The sequence below is a fragment of the Rhinolophus ferrumequinum genome, chromosome 22 (genome assembly GCF_004115265.2).
Source record: "Rhinolophus ferrumequinum isolate MPI-CBG mRhiFer1 chromosome 22, mRhiFer1_v1.p, whole genome shotgun sequence".
Lineage (NCBI taxonomy): Eukaryota > Metazoa > Chordata > Mammalia > Chiroptera > Rhinolophidae > Rhinolophus > Rhinolophus ferrumequinum.
In genome coordinates, this window is record NC_046305.1 from 35,476,880 (window position 1) to 35,501,166 (window position 24,287).

The 24,287-nt window shown below is 38.9% G+C and overlaps 1 protein-coding gene and 1 pseudogene across 2 annotated transcripts; both read left to right on the plus strand.

Moving 5' to 3' along the window:
• Positions 1-9,200: 9,200 nt before the first annotated feature.
• LOC117015163 (TGF-beta receptor type-1-like) lies at positions 9,201-23,206 on the plus strand. 2 transcript variants are annotated; one of them, XM_033093610.1, is made up of 2 exons: positions 9,201-13,928; positions 23,073-23,206. In XM_033093610.1, exon 1 carries the CDS (start codon positions 9,266-9,268, stop codon positions 10,763-10,765), a length of 1,500 nt encoding a protein of 499 aa, XP_032949501.1. In that variant the 5' UTR covers positions 9,201-9,265; the 3' UTR covers positions 10,766-13,928; positions 23,073-23,206. The 2 variants fall into 2 exon arrangements, with proteins under 2 accessions (XP_032949501.1, XP_032949502.1); XM_033093611.1 differs by having other exon boundaries at positions 9,213-10,981; positions 23,073-23,180.
• On the plus strand, positions 23,083-23,947 carry LOC117015165 (histamine N-methyltransferase-like; annotated as a pseudogene).
• The last annotated feature ends 340 nt before the right edge of the window (positions 23,948-24,287 follow it).

Here is a 24,287-nt window from a genome sequence, read left to right on the forward strand (position 1 = left end):
TACTTACATGAGTCTTCACAGAGAAGAAAACACAGACGGGTGTTTTCCCAGCAGATGGAAAGGACAAGGGCATCCCATTCAGAAAGAATGGGGCTACAAAGACCACTGGTTTCACAAACATGTGAAAGAGCATCGTGTGTTCTGAGAATGAAAAATAGTCCTAGAATATGAGTAAATGAAGGGGAATGTGATTCCCACCATTCAACCACACCAGAGGAAACATAAGTTTGTCTATTCTGAAGCGCCCCAAAGTTGAATACAAGAGCAAAAGCCTTTCCCAAAAGCCTTTAGTTGCCTGAAACCTGAGGGCAAATTCCAAACATAGGATCCTGCTGAGGCAATAATATCAGAACAAGGAGGGCAAATCCAAACCCAGTTGTTAATCAAATTATTTGGAAAACTCAAGCTGAAATGTGTGGCCAAAATCAGAAAACCTGAAAACCAAGAAAAACAGAAGTGACAGCTAATGGAATGGTTAGAAGTTCTGATCTAGGTGAATTCTGGAATGGAATACAGAAGGCTTCAGTGACTTTTCAATGCAAGAATAGGCTGGCATAGGCAAATCAGGGCCTTCTAATGGTATAAAATGGAATGAATACCAGCCAAGCTCAAGGGCTTCTCAGATTCCCCAGAAAATGCCTACCCCATCACCTCTGCCACCTTCTATTGGTTAGAAGACAGTCACAGGTCCCATCCACACTCAAGGTGAAGGGGTTACACAGGCATCAAACCAGGAAACAGAGATGATTGGGGACCATTTTTGAGTATCTCTGCCTCAAAACAATTTATCAAAAACTAAAAGTTATTGGGGTATAACTCATTTTTTGATAAATCAGTTTGATTTAGTGTTGCCTTAACAGAGTGCAAGTATTTAATAATGGAACCTCATTGTGAGTATAAAACCACAGGGAACCTGCAGGGGACTTTGGAGACAATCTGAGGCTAAAGGACACTAAAACAAAGTTAAAATTCTTTGTAGTTTGTCTTAGGACCAGCCTTAACAAGGAAGTTTGAATTCAGTAATTGTAAATATCCACATGGTGGCAGTAGATGCCAGGAGATTCTAAGTGTTAAGAGCAACTGAGGGTACGGAAGAGTAAATTTATCTCCCGCTGTGGCACCCCACGTTTTCCTTTCTGTCTGATCATTGGAAGGAGAGAGAGGTAACTAATATCTTTCTACCCACACCCCCCCAAAGCACTACCTATAAAGCATTACCCCTGAAGAGTAAGGACCTACACAGTTCACTGTATTCCTCCCACAATTCCTAGAACAGTAGTAAGAGTCTTAGGAAGGGGGAAACAAGGCTTTCTGAAACAAGTACTTAGAAAGAATTTTCCTACCAAGTACTATGGTAACAGCCAAATGTTTCAGAGCTACATTAAATTAAAACAGTGCCATATTTGGTCTGGTGTAAAGCCAATCTACTTTAGAGTTGAGACGACTGGGGAATCCCAGGGAAGGAAAAATATCAAATAAAAGGGGGGATATTATTTCTACAAATGAGAGACATTAAGGAGAAAGTCTTGGTGTCATATAAACATGTCTACACACACATATTCATATATTCACATATATACTGTACAGAAATTTTAAGTTAGCATAAAGCAGTCAGAGTAGATAGATCTGGCATTAAATAACAGGCGGTAACTGTAGATTAAAATGTTCCAAGTAAGTTTTATTTTTTTATTTTTATTTGTTTAAAAGATTTTATTGGGGAAAGGGAACAGGACTTTATTGGGGAACAGTGTGTACTTCCAGGACTTTTTTCCAAGTCAAGTTGTTGTCCTATCAATCTTAGTTGTGGAGGGTGTCTTTCAGCTTCAAGTTTTTGTCCTTTCAGTCTTAGTTGTGGAGGGCGCAGCTCAGCTCCAGGTCCAGTTGCCGTTGCTAGTTGCAGGGGGCGCAGCCCACCATCCCTTGCGGGAGTCGAACCGGCAACCTTGTGGTTGAGAGGACGTGCTCCAACCAACTGAGCCATCCAGGAGGCAGCCCAGCTCAAGGTGCCGTGTTCGATTTTAGTTGCAGGGGGTGCTGCCCACCATCCCTTGCAGGACTCGAGGAGTTGAACCGGCTACCTTGTGGTTGAGAGCCCACTGGCCCATGTGGGAATCGAACCGGCAGCCTTTGGAGTTAGGAGCATGGAGATCCAACTGCCTGAGCCACCGGGCTGACCCCCCAAGTAAGTTTTATCACTAGAGAATTTTTATTACCTGAGTTTATGTACAAACTCAGAAATATTAATAAAACTATTCTGGTTGTCCTATATTTTCTTAATAAGCCACACGCAGAGAAGTGATACCTGGCAATGTTGTGATTTGTTTGATCTTGGGATATCTTACAAAGGCAGTTTGATTTTGCAAAAGTGAAAATGCCTACATCTTTAGGTTCTTCTAGGTGACAGAACATTCCCTTTTGTTAACAGATGTGACAAAGAGGTAGAAAGTTGCTTTATGAAACCTGAACAGTCATGTTCAGGTTTCATAGAAATGATACAATGCTCAAATAGTTAGCTAGTAATTTTTTCCTTTCAAGCGATAGTCACAATTTCCTCCAGGCTATGTAGCTAAAGAAGTATTATATTAAAATCACTGCCAGCATGGCTAACCCATATTTGCTGCAGGCTCTGCGTGCTTATTGGATGCAATAACTATTTAATGAGCAATTATTACAAGTCCGCACTCATCGCTGTGAGAGGATGACAAAAAAGAAATAGTTTCTGCCATAGATGATGACCTTACAATTAAGTTCAGAGACCAGGAATAACAGGAAACAATTAGAAAACAAAGCCAGAAGTGTGTGGTATTCACTACAAATTAAAGTGCATTGAAGAGAAACAATAGTGTGGGATGGTGTAGTTAAGGAAGCCTTCCTAAGGAAGTATACTTGGAATTAGACATTGAAAATGGATAGGCAAAGGGGTGGGTAGTTTATTTCAGACAAAAGGATGTAAGTGCATTAGCTTGGAGAACACTGGTGTAGTGAGAAGATGGGTCTGACTAGAAAAGACAGTATGTTTATAAAGGCATGGAGCAACAAAGATAAATGGGTGAAGTACAAAAATATAGGCAGTCCCCAGCTAGCAAGCAACTCGTAATTATAAGTGTACACACAAATACCTCATGGCCATGCTGATGACCGTGCTTCTTATCTCAGTGGGAAACTTGAAGGAATCAGAAGAGAAAAACATCCCTAACCCCCTACCATCACATCACCCAAGCTACCAGCATTTGCACCCAGACATTCTGCCTTCCTTCTTGTCCAGAGCATCAGTTGTAGGTGTTCCTATCTAAAGCTAATTCCTCCACTTGTACACCAGGTCCTTTTCCTCTCACGTACTCAAGGTCATCGCTCCAGCAATTCTCTCTGTGAAGAATTTTTCTGTTTACCCCTCCAAATCCATTTTCTGCCTTCTCCTATCCTACTCTCTGACAGACAGTCTGACCTGAATCAACAGGTTCCCCTGCCCTCTGGCTTCCACATTGTTTTGGCCAATGGGAAGTTCCAGGGTGCGGAGAAAAAAACTGGGGATGTGTACGAAGGAGGAAAGTGAAGGAGGGGCATTTATTTTTCCAGCCCCCTCCCCATGGGTTGGCTTAGTCCATCACCAAATGATACAAGTAAGTCTCTCCACACAGCTTTCTTTCTCCACGTTCTGGTAACCTGACCCTTGCCCTTGCCCTTTCAGGCCGAGCGGTGGTATTGATGCCAAACTATGACAAATCCCAGGTTACTTCAATCTCTCTGTGTTTTCCTTATATACTGACCATAATTTTGCATAATTTATAATCTTTTTAAAAACTTTAAATTATCCAATTTGTGTGTACCACCTGCTTCTTACCAGCACCTAGACTGATAATTCCCTTTTTCTCTCCTGCTCCATCAGTTTTTGTTTTACCTCTCTACTGAGTCCTACTGATAATAAACAGACATGCGGTTTTTTTCTCCCATATTAAAAACCAAAAACAGGTTCTTAATTCCCAAACCCCCTCCAGCTACCACATAATTTTTTTGCTTCCATTTGGGGCAAACCTCCATGAAAGAGTTGTCTTGCTAGAATCTCAGTTCCTCCACCTGTCAGATTTTCAGTCGACCCCTCCACCAAAACTGCTCTCATCAGATCACCAGTTGAATCTCAGTTCTTAGTCTTCTTACAGGACCTGTCAGCAGCATTTCACTCACTTGCTCACTCTTGCCTCCCAGAAACCCTATCTTCACTTGTCATCAAGCATATAATGCTCTCTTGTTTGTCTTCCAAACTCCAAAGTGGTTGCTTTGTTTCCTTTTCTTTCTTTTTTCTTTTCCCAATCTCTTGGAGTGCCTCAGGACTAACATTTTGAACCTCTTCTCTTTTCTACATGCATTACAGCGGGGGTTCTTACCCAGTCCCATGGATTTTCATACCATTTATAATATCAGGACTCCCAAGTTAATATCAGTGTCAACACTGAACACCAGATTCCCATATCCAACTACATTTTGACATCCCCACATGGATTTCTAATATATATTTCAAGTTTAACATGTCCAAAATTAAACTGATCTTCTCCAAACCTGCTCACTCCATCTATAATTTTTCTCACCTCATTTGATGCAACTCCATACCTCCAATTTCTTCGTCTAAAAGTTTGAAGTCAGGTGGGGAATATCAAAGTGGTGCACAGTAGGTAAACACTGTGTTTACCTTCTCTCACGACCACATCAAAATTACAACTAAACTACAAAACAACCATCATTGAGAATCACCTAAAATCTTGCTGAACTGAATCTCTACAACTAAAGATGCCCAGAAGAAACCACCTCAAGACTGGTAGGAGAGGCAGAGACATGGAACCGGCTGGTCCCACACCCACATGTGACCATTAAAGATCGAGAGGGGTAGTTCAGCTGTGGAGATCTCCTCACCCTCCAGAGGAGCGAGAGGTCCCAGTCCCACCCCAGCCTGGGGTTCCAGTGCCAGGGAGAAAAGTCCCTGTTTTTTTATGAAAACCAGTGGAAATTGTGACTAAGTGAGACAAAGGGTGGCTGCACTCCCAGATGCTCCTCTTAAAGGGACTGTGCAAGGAGTTACCCACCAACTGAATCACTTGCTCTGAGCTCCAGCACTGGGGTAGCAGCTAGAAAGGCAGCAGGGACAATTGGTGGGGAACTAAGTTGTCTGACTTGAGACTGGTACTGGAGAGGTGGCTTTCTTTGTTGAGCCCTCCCCCTTGCTGGCATGCAGATACAGGTTGCCACCATATCAAGTCTCCCTGGTTCATTCGCCATGCCCTGAGGATTCGAGAACCTGCCCCACCCAAATTTGGGGCACACACAAGCTGCTTCCAGTGGCTTTTTTATACAAACTGCCTGCCTTAGCTCATGCTACAGACTTTCCTAGGGTCTCTCAAAGGTTCACAGAACCCAGACAAGCAGCATCTGGCTTGAGCGTGTCCTGTACCTCTGGCTGAGCAGCAATGAGCTTGGCACTAGCAGCAACCAGCCTTGGTTCACGGCTTGGCCTCTCAATGTGCTTCCAGGTGGGGCACGAACAGTGGCTGTACTTGACCTATAGTGGATCCCCTCCAAGGTGGTCCTTGGGCTGGTGCCCTCAGGGGCCAGCTTCAAAATGAGCTGGAGCATCACCCAGCTGTCTCCAAGTATGACACACCCAAGGGGCAGATTGGGCAGGCACCAGAGTCCTGCTGAAGCAGACGCTACTCTGTAGGGTCAACACCTGCACAACAACTTTTCTACTGTAGTCACACCTAGTCCTCACAACCAGTGAGCCCAAGGGTAAGTCCCTCCGAATTGATATGTGCAATTATCAACCACGGTTCAACTACAAGAGGAGAACACACACAACCCACACCAGGGACACACCTAGAGTTCATGGCTCAGGTGACAAGAAAGACTGTGCCACTGAGCCCCACAGCACACCTACTACATAAGGCCACTCTACGAAGAGCAGAAGTCATAGCAGCCCTACCTAATACATAGAAACAAACACAGGGAGGCAGCCAAAATGGGAAACAAAGAAACATGTCTCAAATAAAAGAACAGAACAAAGCTCCAGAAAAGAACCAAATAAAATGGAGACAAGCTATCTATCAGATGCAGAGTTCCAAACACTGGTTATAAAAGAGAACGTTTAAAAAGAGATAGGACACATATAAATTGAGATAGAAAGCATGAAAAAGAACCAGTCAGAAATAAAGAATACAATAATGGAATGAAGAATATATTACAGAGAATCAACAGTAGATTAGATGAAGCAGAGGATCGAACTAGCAATGTAGAAAATAAGGTAGCAGAAAACACCCAACCAGAACAGCAAAAAGAAAAAAGAATCCAAAAAACTGAGGAGAGTTTAAGGGGACTCTGGGACAACAACAAGTATACCAACATTTGCATTATAGGGGTACCAGAAGGAGAAGAGAGAGAGAGCAAGGAATTAAAAACCAATTTGCATAAACAATGATGAAAAATTTCCCCAACCTGGTGAAGGAAATGGATATTCAAACCCAGGAAGCACAGAGAGTCCCAAACAAGATGAACCCAAAGAGTACCACACCAAGATTCATCATAATTAAAATGCCAAAGGTCAAAGACAAAGAGGGAATCTTAAAAGCAACAAGAGAATAACAGTTAGTTACCTACAAGGGAGCCCCCATAAGGCTGTCAGCTGATTTCTTCCCAAAAACTTTGCAGGCCAGCAGGGACTGGCAGGAAATATTCAAAGTGATGAAAAGTAAGGACCTACAACCAAGATTACTCTACCCAGCAAAGCTATCATTTAGAATTGAAGGACAGATGAAGAGCTTCCCAAACAAGAAAAAGCTAAAGGAGTACATCATCACCAAACCATTATTACAAAGGGACTTCTTTACGATGGGAGAGGGTTAGGGATGGGTGAAAAAGGGAAGGGATTAAGAAGTACAAACTGGTTGTTACACAGTAGTCATAGGGATGTAGGGTATCACATAAGAAATATAGTCAATAATATGTAATAACTATGTATGGTGCCAGATAGGTATTGGATCTGTCAGGGTGACAGATGAGAGGGGGTTTGGGGGGACAGGGTGAAAAAGGTGAAGATATTAAGAAATACAAATTGGTAGTTACAAAATAGTCATGGGGATGTAAATTATAGGAAATATAATCAATAACATGGTAAAAACTATGTAGAGTGCCAGGTAGTACTAGTTAGGGGTATCACTTCCTAAATTATATAAATGTCTAACCACTATGTTGTACACTTGAAACTAATATAAAATAATATTGAATGTCAACACTAATTGAAAATTTAAAAAAGGGGGGGAAGATCAATAATATTATAATAGCTTGGTACAGTGTCAGATGGTTGCTGGACGTATCATGGTGATCACTTCTTCAGCATAGGGAATAAAATCAATAATGTGGTTATAACACTGATAGAGCTGGGTGGGTACTGTTGAATAACTATGATGTACACCTGAAACTAATATAATATTGTATGTCAGCTGTATTTTAATAAAAAAATCTTTTTAAAAAAATTGAAGTTATTCTGACTCTTCTCACTTTCTCACATCTGATCCATCAGAAAGTCTTATTCACTTTATCTTTGAAATATAACCAGAATTTGACCCCTTCTCACCACCGCCACTGTTACCATCTCAGTCAAAGGCACCATTATCCCATTTGGTTTCTTGTGATAGGCCCCTAACTAGTCTCCCTGTTTACACCTCTGTCCTCCTACAGACTGCTGTGAACAAAGTAGCCACAATGACACTATCAAAATGCAAATCAAATCAGATCACTCCTCTATCCAGAAGCCCCCAGTGGTGCCCTATTTCACTCAGAGTAAAGGCCAAGTCCTTCTAACTGTCTCCAAAATTCTATGCAATCAGGCCCCTTGTTCCCTCTCTGATTTTCTCTCCCATTCTGCTCCAGGCATATTGGCTACTCAAACACATCTGGCATTTCCTACCTCGGGATTCTGGACTGACCAATGATAATAAGTACACAAGGATTCCTTGACGAACAAGAGGAAGGCTTCGTGGGAAATAAACCAGAACTGCTGCCAGTATAGGCCTGTAGATCCCCATGCTCTCTATTCTATAGCAGTAATGGGAGCTCTTTCCACCCCAAACTACAAAATGTTTTTTTAAACATCAATTAATGTTTTTGAAATATTAGGATTTGAAAAGGTTTCACAACTGAAAATAAGTGGGCCAACACAGTGTTCTTCCACACCCTCAGGCAGTCTCCATCCATTTGACACAGCTGTCTGCTGAAATCTGCCAACAGGACAATTAAAAATAGATGGTGACACCCTTAAAGGAGTTGCATAATTGATTTATATAGCCTTCCATATTTATTTGTCTCGATCAGTTGTCTCCAAATGTTTTTGCTTGTGTACCATTAAAACAAATTTGAAAAACTGTATCACTTATGAATTTTTAGTTGATAACCTAATATTTTTTTAATATGCTTAAAAGTTTATTTATCCATAATTTATTGCCAGAATGAGTCAGGATTTAACTATTCCTGTTTTTCATTTATATTCATAGCACTAAAAACCTTGTTGTTATACATAAGTAGATGACAATGAAACTTTTGTTAGCAAAACTTAAAATATATTAAGTATGTATTTTGCAACTGATAATTAAAATAACAGTATTAACATCGGAGAGGGACAGATCAATCTTAATTTAATAAAGTTAAATTGCCCTTTGATTGGCAATGCTAAGGCTACAGCACTGAGTCCAGTCTTTCTTGACCCCCTTTCTCACCCACCTGAGTGAGTGTGCTGCTCTGGCATGACTCACTCAGGAGTAACTCATTTTTTGACAATAGTGAGAATATGAAAGAGGTAAGGTAGTCAATCAACAATTGTCATAATTCCAGCTTTGCCAAGTACTATTGAACTTGGAACATCCCAAAAAGGGGTAAATTACCCCTTTTCTAATGTCATGCCTCACCCTTTTCTAAAATTTAGGGCACTATATCATAGTTGATATTTTTGGAATATTTTGTTCTACATTCCCTGTAAATTAGTTTAAGTCCTGCTTTTAAGAGCATTAAAAGCAGCGATGATAAAAACAGAGACAAAGAGGAAGAGAAATGGTATCATCACGTCCAGGATGGACTCAGGTTTTTTTCAGCCTTAAGCCTAGATAATTGGAGAAGGAAACCTCTTTTTAAAAAAGAATAGGATGGGGCGGGGGAGGTGGGGCGAGGCGAGGCTTGCTAAGGCGAGGCGGCGGCCGGGCCGGGCCGGGCCACAGGCAGTGGCGGCGGGACCATGGAGGCGGCGGCCGCTGCTCCGCGTCCCCGGCTGTTCTTCCTCGTGCTGACGGCGGCGGCGGCGACGCTGGTCCCGGGAGCGACGGCATTACAGTGTTTCTGCCACCTTTGCACAAAAGACAATTTTACTTGTGTCACAGATGGGCTGTGCTTTGTCTCTGTCACGGAGACCACAGACAAAATTATACATAATAGCATGTGTATAGCTGAAATCGACCTAATTCCTCGAGACTGGCCATTTGTATGTGCACCATCTTCAAAAACTGGGTCCGTTACTACAACATATTGCTGCAATCAGGACCACTGCAATAAAATAGAACTGCCAACGGTTGGAAAGACTTCACCTGGCCTTGGTCCTGTTGAACTGGCAGCTGTCATCGCTGGACCAGTCTGCTTCGTCTGCATCTTACTCATGTTGATGGTCTATATCTGCCATAACCGCACTGTCATTCATCATCGCGTGCCAAATGAAGAAGATCCTTCATTAGATCGCCCTTTTATTTCCGAGGGTACTACGTTAAAAGATTTAATTTATGATATGACAACATCAGGTTCTGGATCAGGTTTACCATTGCTTGTTCAGAGAACAATTGCGAGAACTATTGTGTTACAAGAAAGTATTGGGAAAGGTCGATTTGGAGAAGTTTGGCGAGGAAAGTGGAGAGAAGAAGTTGCTGTTAAAATATTCTCCTCCAGAGAAGAACGTTCATGGTTCCGTGAGGCAGAGATTTATCAAACCGTAATGTTACGTCATGAAAACATTTTGGGATTTATAGCAGCAGACAATAAAGACAATGGTACATGGACTCAGCTCTGGTTGGTGTCAGATTATCATGAGCATGGATCCCTTTTTGATTATTTGAACAGATACACAGTTACTGTGGAAGGAATGATAAAACTTGCTCTGTCCACAGCAAGTGGACTTGCTCATCTTCACATGGAGATTGTTGGAACCCAAGGAAAACCAGCCATTGCTCATAGAGATTTGAAATCAAAGAATATCTTGGTAAAGAAAAATGGAACTTGCTGCATTGCAGACTTGGGACTGGCAGTAAGACATGATTCAGCCACAGATACAATTGATATTGCTCCAAACCACAGAGTGGGAACAAAAAGGTACATGGCCCCTGAAGTTCTAGATGATTCCATAAATATGAAACACTTTGAATCCTTCAAACGTGCCGACATCTATGCAATGGGATTAGTATTCTGGGAAATAGCTCGACGATGTTCCATTGGTGGAATTCATGAGGATTACCAGCTGCCTTATTATGATCTTGTACCTTCTGATCCATTAGTTGAAGAAATGAGAAAAGTTGTTTGTGAACAGAAGTTAAGGCCAAATATTCCAAACAGATGGCAGAGCTGTGAAGCCTTGAGAGTAATGGCTAAAATTATGAGAGAGTGTTGGTATGCCAATGGAGCAGCGAGGCTTACAGCTTTGCGGATCAAGAAAACATTGTCACAACTCAGTCAACAGGAAGGCATCAAAATGTAATTCTGCGGCTTTGCCTGAACTCCACATTTTCTTCAGATCTGCTCCTGGGTTTTAATTTGGGAGGTCAGTTGTTCTACCTCAACTGAGAGGGAACAGAAGGATATTTCTTCCTTTTGCAACTGTAATAAGGTCAATGAAAAACTTCCCAGGATTTCTTTGGACCCAGGAAACAGCCACGTGGGTCCTTTCTGTGCACTATGGACGCTTCTTTCCCAGGTCGGTTACAAAATGTTGTGTAGTCTACCTTTATTTTTTATTAATACGAAACTTTTTCTTTTAAAGATGATTGCTGGTCTTAACTTTAGGTAACTGCTGTGCTGAAGATCATCTTTAAGGGTAAAGGAGCTGGATGCTGAATTAATACGGAACATTTCTTATTTTTAAAGAAAGTGATTTACTCCTGGTTAGTACATTCTCAGAGGATTCTGAACCACTAAAGAGTTTTCTTGATTCAGACTTTGAATGTACTGTTCTATAATTTTCAGGATCTTAAAACTAACACTTATAAAACTCTTATCTTGAGTCTAAAAATGACCTCATACGGTAGTGAGGAACATAATTTATGCAATTGTATTTTGTATACTATTATTGTTCTTTCACATATTTAGAACATTACATGCCTTCAAAATGGGATTGTACTATACCAGTAAGTGCCACTCCTGTGTCTTTCTAATGGAAATGAGTAGAATTGCTTAAAGTCTGTGTGTGTTAAAACTTGTAGTGTTTCAATTCAAAGGGTTTTATTTATCTGGGTAACCCAGACCTTTTCTGTTTCGTTTTTTGGAAGAGTTTTGTGGTATGTCATTTGGTATTCCATTTTCAAAATGCCTTTCTCCTACCAGAATGTGCTTAAACCACTAAAGAAATGAAGTGGCATTAATTGGTCAATTGTTATCATGGTCTTGTTTGAATAGTCTCACATCAAGCTTTTACATTTTAGTTGTGTTGTCTGAGTCTACTTTCAAAAAACATCAAGTGGCACTCTAGATGCTTACAGTACTTTAATAATTTAAAATTTGTAGCATACAGACTAATTTTTCTTAAAAGGGAAAATTAGTCTAGCTGCTTGTGAAAAGTTGTGTGGCGTTCTGTAAGCCATTTTGTTTATCTGATCAAAGACAGTGTTATTTTTTTAAGAAATGAATTACATTTAAAATTAGCTTATGGTTGATGTTAAATAATAGGCTTTTTTCTAGGAAGTTAGGGGTAGGTAATAATTTGAGTAGGTCACAGGTATGTGCGAGTCATATTTGTTGTGTAGGAGTCATTGGTGGATTTTCTGTCTTTGTAACTAAAGTTAGAGTTAGTGTGGTTTTGTGGTCTCACTACACTTTGAGGAAGGCAGCTTTTAATTCAGTCTTTCCGTCTGTGCAGATGTTTTAACTGCTTCATTTACATGGTTATGTAATGAATTCACTGCACTCTTGATATTTGGAAGAGTGGTAGCTACAGCATATTCTGAGTATAGGTTCTCCATTTGCAGATGTTTTGGGTCAAATTAAATGTTTAAAGCAAACTTGTCGTGGTCTTCTCACATCAACTTGAAGCTGGCGTATAATAACTGGATTTTACTTCCAGTGCTAAAAGTCTTTGCAGGACTTTTACAATTTTCAAAGTTCTATTTATCACTGTGATCTTATTCTGAGGGGGAGGGAAACTATCCTAGCTGTGAGGCAAGACGCTGCCTTTATAGTGCTATTGATTTCCCAATGAAAAGGTCAGAATAACTTTTACAGTATTTTGGTCAGTAAGAGGTAGTGGCCATGTACGCTGACTGAGCTGCATTCGAGTAGTGTCTTATCTCGTATACATAGAATAAATTTGAAAGACTATTTGGTCTTTAAGCCAAAGTAATTTTAGAATGAATGACATATTACATAGGAATTTAGTGTCAATTTCATGTTCTTAAAAACATCATGGGGAAAATGTGCTTAGAGGTCAATATTTTGACTCCAAATTTGAGTTTTTTCTCTAGTTACCACAATTTCATCAAAGCAAATGAATGAGTTTGAGAGGTTTGTTTTTATAATTGTGTTATACTTCCAGTTTAATAATCTAGCTCTGTGATCAGGTACTTTTTTTTTTTTCCATTTCTAAGCCTACCAGATCTGCTTTATGAAAGTCAGGGGACCAATGTATTTTATCACTGAAACTATTTTTATGTAATTTTAAGAACATACCAAAAGTTCTGATTTAAAGTTGTGATATACGATTTCTCACTTTCATATAAGGTAATCAACTTTTGCTGAAGATACTCTTATTAAATCAAAGATTGAATTACAATTATACTGTTCTTGCCTAAGTGGATAAAATGTACTTTTGATGAATCAGGGAATTTTTTTAAAGTTGGAATTTAGTTCTAAATTGGGTTACATATTACTGCACCTAATTCCTTTTTTGACTAATGATGGTTTGATAAACTCCAATTGGCTAATACTGAAAATGAAAGTTATTTAAAAGATCAAATAGATCAACCACAGATAAATTTGACTAGGATATTAATTTTGTTGTTTAGAAACATGCCTTTGTTTATACTGCCTGTCTTTACAGGCTCACCTTCCAGTATTCAACTTGGCTAAAATATACCTTCAAGCAAATTATTACCTGTTTACATCCATTTTGTCAGTAGCCCGGAGGAGTGGGGATGGGGGAGGTGTGCCCTCGGGGAGCGCAGACATCCCTGCTCCTTCCTTTAACAACTTCAGCCCTGGTTCTCCCAACCTGACTTCCTGCTGGTCCCTGACTCAGAGGCCACAACCTTGCCACCGCTTGTCCCTTCCACCTCCCCCCAGCAACCTTTTGACTGAATAGCTGCAAAACGGTTGATAGAAGTTGTGGGACATACTTTGCTTTCTTTGTGTCATTGGATGTTGCTGGGAGGAGTCTCCAAGTTTGGAGAGAGGGTAGATGACGGAGCTGCTATCAGCCTTGGCCAAGAGTGGCAGCTGTGGCAATGGGCGTTGTGCCAGAAGCAGTGGCCAGTTACAGCCCCTGTTGGACAGATGAGGCCCAAAGAGCTGAGCCTGTAATTCTGCTGTAATGAGAGTGCGCAAGAAGTGCCTTGAGTCGGTGTCCAGTGCCGTGGTCATCAGGAAGTCCAAATTTCAGTTCTTACTGCAAAACCTAAAGTGCTCACCTGGCCATTTTGCAGCTTATGCATGAGGTACCTGTTTTTCTTTTACATCTGAGAACCGTCACTATAGAATGTTTTGTTAAAAAAAAAAAGGCAAAGTGCTCATTAAAATGCACAACAAGATCAGTCATGTCAGAGTTTATCCTTGCACTGAAAGAACGCTTGTAAGTTAACTGCTTCCTGACCATGGTGGGCAGTGTTCTGGCTCCAAATGGAAGAGATTCCAAATAATGGTTCTGTTACAGTTTGGCAGACAGTGCCAATTCACATATTTCTGAGGTCTTAAAGAACAGCTCTGGACATGTACTGCAGCTTCTTGTGTCTGTTTTGGGATGCTGGAATACCCATCGGCCCTCTGTCTAGGAAGGCTGGATTTCTAGGACAGTCTGAGGATTGTCAGCACATTTAAACTTTCCAATCCCATTATGCAATCTTATGTGTAATTGTAAACTTTAAAAAATGTGGTTAATAACATTCAACCTGTTTTGCTTTTTTGTTGTTTTTGTGTGTTTTTTTTTAAATTAAAGTTTATTGGGGTGACTCAACCTATTTCTTAAAGCTTAAAAAGAACTTCAGTGAATTTGTTTTTATTTTTTTAATAAGATTTGTGAATTGAATATCATGAACCATGTTTTGATATCCTCTTTTCACATTGTGCCAATGGAATGAGATGTTTGATATTTCTTTATATGTCAAGGAGATGCTTCAAAATGTCAATTGCTTTAAACTTAAATTACCTCTCAAGAGACCAAGGTACATTTACCTCATTGTATATATATGTTTAATATTTGTCAGAGCATTCTCCAGGTTTTGCAGTTTTATTTCTATAAAGTATGAGTATTATGTTGCTAATTACTCAAATGGTACTGTATTGTTTATATTTGTACCCCAGATAACATCATCTATTCTTTGTTTTCTGTATTTTATTGTATTTGTGCAAAATTCTTTTGGTTTTATCAGTATAATCTCTGTTCTTTCAGATGTGTACAGAAAGTGTCCATATAAATTTTCATTAATGTTGAATGATTTTGAGAAATCTGTAAAGAGGAGAAACAAAACCTGCAGTTCCCCATAAGTTTTTAAAGATTGTATATTGTATTAATGAACTGTAAATAGGAAGTAGGAGAGTGATACTTATGTCAAGTCCTAACACTACAGTAGAAAAATGGAAGCAATGCAAATAAATTACTTTCCCCCCCCAAAAAAAAAAAAAAGAATAGGATGTTATGAACAAAATATTAGGTATAAAAGTAAATGCTTATGTAATATGAGAACAAAATCACAACAAATTATAATTTTTTTAAAGTTTATTGGGTGACAATTGTTAGTAAAGTTACATAGATTTCAGGTATACAATTCTGTAATACATCATCGATATATATCACATTGTGTGTTCACCACCCAGAGTCAGTTCTCTTTCGACAAATTATAAATTTTTAAAGGATGATATATTCCACAAACATCATATAACCTAGAAAAATATAACAAAATTAATGCATAACATTCTTTTCTACACCTTTTGGCTGGATACTTTTAATTCTCTTTTCACATAACAATACCTTTTCATATCATTTTTTTATGGGGGAAAAATAGAAAGTCAAGACTTGTCTTCAACATACTTGATGTGTTTTCTTTTTATTATTGATTATTTAGAAAACCTTCTTTCTGTTTCATCATCACCGGTAATTGTTGGTTAAGCCACATCTATCATTTCCTCCCAGTTTCTTACTCAGGAGGTGCTTCTTGCCAGGGCTTTGGCCCTTTGATTGGCAATGCTAAGGCTACAGCACTGAGTCCAGTCTTTCTTGACCCCCTTTCTCACCCACCTGAGTGAGTGTGCTGCTCTGACATGACTCACTCAGGAGTAACTCATTTTTTGACAATAGTGAGAATATGAAAGAGGTAAGGTAGTCAATCAACAATTGTCATAATTCCAGCTTTGCCAAGTACTATTGAACTTGGAACATCCCAAAAAGGGGTAAATTACCCCTTTTCTAATGTCATGCCTCACCCTTACCAGACATTCATATAAGATAGGAAAAGACAATGGCTTAGGAAAGGTTTATGAATATAAGAGCCTTCTCCAACACCAATATTTTTTATTGTCCCTCTGAAATTTTCATACCTCAGGCTGATGCATCATGGAAGACTTGGGATGGATAAGAGGTATTCCTTTTTTTGTAAGTGGGAATATGGTGACTGAAAGAATCTGTGCAAGGGGAAAGGAGAAACAGCATTATTGTGTTCTCTATTTGTTGAAAAGCCTAAACTGTTCTCTGATTTGAGCCAATATCAATAGTTACTTGAATTATCCAAATTTTCTAGATCTTAACTAATATTTTTTTGCTTAATCTTTCTAAATTGTGAGTTATGTATTGAAATATTCCACTGTGATTGTAGATTTGTCAGTTTCTCCCTATAGATCTATATTTTGCTTTGTAAGTATCGAGTATATACTATTAGGCATATACAAGCTTAGAATTGTTATACATTACTGACAAATTGAATCTTATCCTAGCACTTTACCTATTGTATTATAATTACTAATTTATTTGTATGTGTATTAGAGTGCCCAATTAGAGTGCTGGCTTATTGAGGAAGTGTCAGTGTTTGAATCATTGGTGAATACCTGGTACCACTATTATAGATCAGGCTCCCATTACGTCTTTCCTGACTATTAATATAGCCTCCTTACCAGATAGTACCAAGCTGCCAACATCAGGCCCTTGAAGTCCTTGTCAGCTTAATCTTCTGAGAAAACTGCTCTGATCCTATCCCTTTATTTTTTAAAATTGTGTGTTCCTATTCATGGAATAAAGTACAAACTTCAGAGCTCATCATTCAGATTTCTCAAATTCACCTCGTTTTTACTCATTTTCTTCTCACATGCAAGGAGACCAATTAAACTGTAATCTTCACTAGCCCTGCACAGATCTTGTATTCCCACTGCTTTCCACACATAATATTCAGATCACAGTATAATTACCCTTTTCATTCTGCATGTCCAAACCTTTTAAAGGCAGTCTTAAAAGCCACTTCCTCTGAAAGTTTTTGGCGTATTCATCCAAATAAAAATATTCCCCCTTTTGTCTAAGTGGTGTTGTGGACTAGAAGTTTGTGTCCCCTTAAAATTCGTATGTTGAAGCCCTAATCCTCAATGTGAGTGCATTTAGATATTTAGCCAGTGAGGAGGTGATAAACGTTAAATGAGGTCAAAAAGAAAGGGCCTAAATCTGATAGGGCTGGTGCCCTTATAAAAAGAGGGAGAGACCCCAGAGTTCTCTCTCTATCCATCTTGTGATGACACAGTGAGAAGGCAGATGCCTACAAACAAGGAAAAGAGCTCCCACCAGGAATAAAATCAGTTGGCACCTTGATCTTGGACATCCCAGCCTCCAGAACTGTGAGAAATATATTTTGTTGTGTAAGCCACCCAGTCCATGGTATTTAGTTATGGCAGACTAAGCTGACTAGTACAAATGGTATTATAAGTTCTGACAATTAAGTTCACGAACTTGTTGCAATGATGTTGTTAACCTTCTTTAATATCAGAGGGATTATTCATTATGAATTTGTACCAATTAGACAAAGAGTTAACCAAGTTTATTATTTGGAAGTGCTGAAAGGCTGCATGTAAAAGTTAGACAAACTGAACTTTTGTCAACAATTCATGATGCTTGCATCACAATGCACCAGCTCACACCGCACTGTCTGCGAGGGAGTTTTTAGCCAGTAAACAAATAACTGTATTGGAACACCCTCCCTACTCACCTGATCTGGTCCCCAATGACTTCTTTCTTTACCTGAAAATAAAAGAAATACTGAAAGGAAGACATTTTGATGACATTCAGGACATCAAGGGTTATATGGCTACAGCTCTGATGGTCAATCCAGAAAAAGAGCTCCAAAATTGCTTTGAAGTGTGGACTAGGTGCTGGCATTGGTGCCTAGCTTCCCAAAGGGAGTACTTTGAAGGTGACTGTAGTGATATTCAGCAAAGAGGTATGTAGCACTTTTTCTAGAATGAGTTTGCGAACTTAATTGTCCGACCTCGTCCACTTCTTTATCAATATCTCACAAGGCCTTAAATTTCTTGCACTGAATTATAATTGCTCATGTGATAGGGTTATTTCTCAAATTATTAATGTCTAACAATTCAAAGAACCCAGAGAACTCAGTGCTAGATAAATATTCTCATATGCATGCTTGCAGAACCAGGTTTACTTGTCAAGTTTACGTTTATTTGGTATCTTGCCATCAAAAAATTAAGTCCTTACCATTTTGTTTACAAGATCTTCTGAGGTATTTTAAAACTAAAATGGTTCATTGTTGTGTAATCCTTAATCTCTATGACTAAGATGTTTGTTTTTGCTGATGAAAAAAATTATATCTACTTCTTATGTATTTAATACAGGAATTTGAATGTAGTCTTTAAACTTGCAGTATTTTAACTCAAAGACTCTGACTTCACTAATTCTATTATAATTAACTCAACCACAAAAAAATAGTTTGAATTCTCCTAGAATGAGGAAATTACCTATTTTTCTCTTACCATAGATTGTGCAAGTGAAAACAGTGAATGACTAGAATCATTTTAATAACACGATATAGAATCTCTACTTTTTCATCTACATAAATGATCTGTAGTTCTTTTTAATATGCTTTGCATTTATAAAGTATTTTTCCCAAGTCCTTTAATGTATACATTACTCTGACAGTTATTGCATGCCTACTGTGTGTCATGAACTGTGTTGCCACTGGGAACAAAATGGTGAGCAAAACTTTTGGGAAAGACAGATGATATTAAATTTTTGAAATTATAGCCAACATTTACATAGTGATTGCTATGCTCTAGGTACCATTCTAAACATTGTATATACGCTAACTCATTTAAGACTCTCAACAACCCTTAAAGGTAAGTTCTATTACCTATTCCCCATTTTAAAAATGGGGAAACTGAGGCACCGAGAATTTAAGAGCCAGGATTCCAAGCCAAGCAGTCTTGGCCCCAAAAGCCCCTGCTCTGAACACTTCCTCAACTGTCCTCTACTGCCTCACTAATCACACAAGTATATGTGAAACTGCTACTGTGCTATGCAGTGTGACGAGAATTTATAAAGTCCCGTAAAGGCCTCCATGATGAGGAGGGACTGGAATTGGTCTGGAAGGCAAGGAAGCCTCCCTGAGAAAGTCCGCTTGAGTTGAGACCTGAAAAATGAATTAAGTAAGCAGAGGCAAGTGAGAGGAGCATTATAGGCAAAGGAAACAAGTTAGAAAGCCCTGTGGTACAGCATGGTGAGGACAAAGGACCATGTCTTCTGTACCATGGCTAGCTGCCTCATGTAGGATTACAAGAGGGACAAAGACGGAGGATGAGGCTGGGGAGAATCGAGAGATGTGAAAGGGAGGAGTGGAGGCAGATCACATGGGCCCTTCCAGGTCCTTTTAAGGAGTATCATTTTCATCTTTACCTGTATTATTCTGATTAAAAACTAATTTTCTACTTCAAAAGGTAGAGGCAGAAGCAGATTCTTCCCCCTCTAAAAGAGAAGGCTATCATGTGGAGATAAAGACTCACAAGCTATGGATAAACTATTGTATCTAGCTTTCTTTGTTGCTGAGGGTTGGCATGTTCACTGTGTTGAAGCCAGTTAATCATAGCTGGAAATAGAAGTATAAAGATGGAAATTAAAGTCCTAGATGTAGATGAGATTCTCCAGAAAAAGAGCAGAGTAAGAAGAGGCTACCAACATTTAATTATCAATTGGCAGAAGATGTACCTACAAAGGAGATTTTAAGAAGGAAGGGAGGGAGGGAGGAGAAGAAAAGGGAAGGAATGAGAAGGGAAAAAGAAACGAAGGGGGAAGAGGTGGAGAGGGGCGGGGAGAGAGGGAAGGGAAGGGAAAGGAAGGAAAGAAGGGAGTTGGGGAACAATATGATAGATAAAAGAAAAATCATGAGACTGGTAAGTCATTGGAGGCAAGAGAAAAATGTTTCAAGAAAGGAGTGGTTAATAATGTCAGATGCCACTGAGATATTAAGATAAGAAATGAGATTTAGCATTGTGAAAGTCATTGGCAACCTTAACAGGAGTCATGGGCATACAGCAATGATTCTCAACTGGAGGCAATTTTGCCCTACAGGAGTCATTTGGCAATATCTGAAGACATTTTTGGTTGCCACAGCTAGTTGCAGTCCTTAGCAGATGCCACAAAGAAGACAGAAGGGGGAGGGAGTTTAGGGTACTAGCAACTTTATTATTGAGCGATACATCATGGAATCTTAGTTGGGCAAGGAAAGATGTGAATAAGAGAAATGGATGGGAAGAAAATGCATGAGTGAACATATATAGGAGGACATTTTATCCAAGGCAAAATATGAAAATGGCCAATGACTTCTATCTATGTTACAAATATGCAAACTGAGATATGAACTGTCCCAAAGCAGGGTATGCAGAACAAAGCTTTGATTATTATCAATAAATGTGCAAGATGGGTCCCTTTGTGGTGGCTGCATGAAGTTCACCAGAGCTCAGGGTGAATTTTACAATATCATATTGTAAGGATTAAAAATATACAGGAAACTCAAGAAGTCAGCAACAAGAAACATCACAGGTCCTGTAGCTCTCCCATGTTTTCCCATGAAGAAGTATGCAGGGGTCTGGGCCATTTGATGAACACTCAGTCCAATATTCCAGGGAAGAGACCCCACCTCGCCACAGCTCTTTTTTCTTATAGGGCAAGCATGATAGCATAAGCAGACAACTTGAATGTTAGGCAGTCTGGACAGCATGCTATTTATTTAGGGAAGTGACTGTGAAAGCTAGCTGTTCAGCACCTGAGGACAGCAGAGACCATAGAAAGTTATAGCTCCTGCAAGTAGGTAAAATAATGCCATCAGTTATAGCAAGCTGAGTTCAAGTGTGGCTTCTCCCACCGTTGAAGGGTGATTCCTGATTCTCAATGGTCCATTGGTTCAGGTAACTAAGAATGAGCTCTCAGAGTCACTTTTATACAATCTCGCTTCTTGTGCCATATAATTCTATACATCATTCAATTAATAACATTTAGAATAGCTTGTAAGTATATTTCAACAGACTTCTCTCACTTTATTTCTTCATCATCCTGTGTGGTTTTAAGAGAAAAGGAAGATATGGAGGATATGGTTTCAAAATGAAGAGGGATCTTATGAAACAAACCATAACGTTTTGGCATTTACCAACTAAAAAGGTTTAACTGTAACATACAGAGAATATTTCTAAATGTGACTTCTGATACATAAGCAGAAATAGCATATACATAAATAGCTAAATTTCAAAATGGCAACATATTCCATGAGGGCATTTTCCTTCTATAAAAAAGATGGAAAAAAAATAGAAAATAGAACAGAAAAGAGAAAATATCCAATAAAGACTTTTCCCTTCATTGGTTTAGAGTTCTATGATAAAATAACAGAAGACTTATGGCTAAGACACAGACAATACAGCCACTGCTGGGAAATATGAGGGCTGAGATTTCTATAATGTTATGAAAAGTCAAACAAAACAAAAAGTTGAACATGGCTGGGAAAGCTGCCAAGTAGCCTTTTTGGTGGTTTTATTTTTAATGGTATTCCAAAGCTATCTAAAAATATGCAATATTGAAATTAATGGTAACTCACCTTTCTAATTGAATTCAACAATAAACAACCTCAGTAGCTCAATGTCATTGAAGGAGATAATGTGGGAGAAAGTGTTCAAGTTAATCAGAGAGAAAATACGTACCCTGAAAACTGGAGGTGATGCTTTGCCTCCAAACACAAAAACCATAAAGAGAAAACAGGTTCAAAAAATGAGGAATGCTAAGAAAAAAAGATCCTCTTCTCTAACAGAATAAGGGAGGGACTTTTTAGGGAACACAAAGTTACAGGTTTTAGAATTTAAAATGCATCCAACTGTACCAATTTACATTCCTACCAGCCGTTTATGAGGATTATGAGGATCCCTGTTTCTCCACATCCTCTCCAACACTTGTTGTTACTTATCTTGTTGATGTAGCCATTCTAACAGGTATGAGGTGGTATCTCACTGTGGTTTTGATCTGTATTTCCATAATAGTTACTGAAGTTGAGCATTTTTTCACATATCTGTTGGCCATTTGTATGTCTTCTTGGGAGAAGTGTCTGTTCAGGTCCTCTGCCCATGTTTTAATTAGATTGTTTTTATGCTGTTGCTGAGTTGCATGAGTTCGTTATATATTTTGGATATTAGCCCCTCATTGGAGGTGTTGTTTGCAAATATCTTGGTATCTTCCAATCGGTTGGTGGGAATGTAAATTGGTATAGCTGCTGTCAAAAATAGTATGGAGGTCCCTCAAAAAATTATGAATAGAATTACCATATGACCCAGCAATCCTTCTTCTGGGTATCTACTCAAAAAATCTGAAAACATTTATCTGTATAGATATATGTACCCTTATGTTCATTGCAGCATTATTCATGGTGGCCAAGAAATGGAAACTACCAAAGTGTCCTTCGACAGATAATTGGATAAAGATGTGATACATATATAAAATGGAATGTTACTCAGCCATAAGAAAAGATAAAATAGTGCCATTTGTGACAACATGAATGGATCTTGAGATTATCATGCTAAGCGAAAATAGGTCAGACAGAAAAAGCTGAGAACCATGTGATTTCACTCACATGTGGGATATAAAACTGAAAGCAACAAATGAACAAGACAAAGAAACAAAAACACATAGACACAGACAACAGTTCAGCTGTTACGAGAGGGCAAGAGGGGAGGAGGGTTGGTAGAAGAGGATACAGAGGGTCAAATATATGGTGATAGAAAGAGAATTGACTTTGGGTGGTGAACACACAATGAAATGTATTATAGATGATGTATTATAGAAATGTACACTTGAAACCTATATAATTTTACTAACTGATGTGACCCCAATAAAATTATTTTTAAAATTTTTTAATAAAAATACACATCCAACTGAACTGGCTAGCTGATGGTCTGCAGATTTCAGAAAAGTAGGAAGTAGTGGGTCCTTAAAAATGTATGTTTAGGAAGGCATGAACTTGAGGAACAAAGGCATGCCTAGTGCTTCTCAAACTTCAATTTGCTTACAAATCACCTGGAGTTCTTGTTAAAATACACTCTGGCTCCCTTCCTTTCTTCCTCAGAGAACCAAATATGGAATCTTCCATGAGGAGTTTGTTTTCTGACCACAGCAGATATGAGACACCTTTCGGAGGTTTCTCAACAATTCCACGGAACCCCAGTGCATGCAGGATTTCATGGACGAGAAGCTGCCAGGCATAATAGCAAGGATTGGAGACACAAAAACAGAAATTAAGATTTTAAGCATTGGTGGAGGTGCAGGAGAAATTGATCTTCAAATTCTCTCCAAAGTGGAGGCTCAGTACCCAGGAGTTTATATCAGCAATGAAGTTGTTGAACAACTTCGTCAAGTACAAAGGGTTTGTAGCCAAGTCATTAAACCTCGAGAACATAAAGTTTGCTTGACATAAGAAGATATCATCTGAATATAAAAATAGAATGATGGAGAAAAAAGAACTTCAGAAGTAGGACTTTATTCATATGATTCAGATGCTGCATTGTGTGAAAGACATCCCAGCTACGCTGAAATTCTTCCATAGTCTCTTAGCTACCAATGCTAAAAGTCTTGTTATTCTTGTGTCAGGAACCAGTGGCTGGAACAAGCTATGGAAAAAGTACAGATCCTGCTTACTCTGGGATGACCTCTGCCAGTATGTCACATCGACTGATCTCACCCAGATGCTGGACAATTTGGGGATTAAGTATGAGTGTTATGACCCTCTGTCCACCATGGACATATCTGACTGTTTTACTGATGGCAATGAAAATGGAGACCTGCTTTGGGATTTTTTGACAGAAACCTGCAACTTTAATACAATAGCACCACCTGATGTCAAAGCAGAAATTGTGGAAGATCTGCAAGAGCCTGAATTCAGTGTAAAGAAAGACGGAAAGGTTCTTTTTAATAACAGTCAGTTTCATAGTTGTTGAGGCATAACTGTCAATCGTGAGAATGTATTAAAAAATCATATTTTGAGCAACAATGATCATTATTTCTGTATTAAAATTATAAATACATCTCATAATATAGAGCATTGTCACTTATATGTAAAATCTAGAAAATTCCAAGAAATTCTTGGACTTCCATGTAGAATCATATGTGACATTGCTGGTCTTATCCCATCCCTTTTCCAGGTAAAGAGATCACATGTGGGCTAAATGCCACATGAGCTGGAAAAATGACAACTAAGTCTCACTGGCTTATTGACAATAAAATCCTTTCCATTTGTTGATTGTATTGCAATTTCCTAGAATACGAAAAAAGTATCTATGAATGC

Excerpts from the sequence above, each read along its gene's own strand:
- LOC117015163 (XM_033093610.1), top strand. The coding sequence starts at position 9,266 with ATGGAGGCGGCGGCCGCTGCTCCGCGTCCCCGGCTGTTCTTCCTCGTG.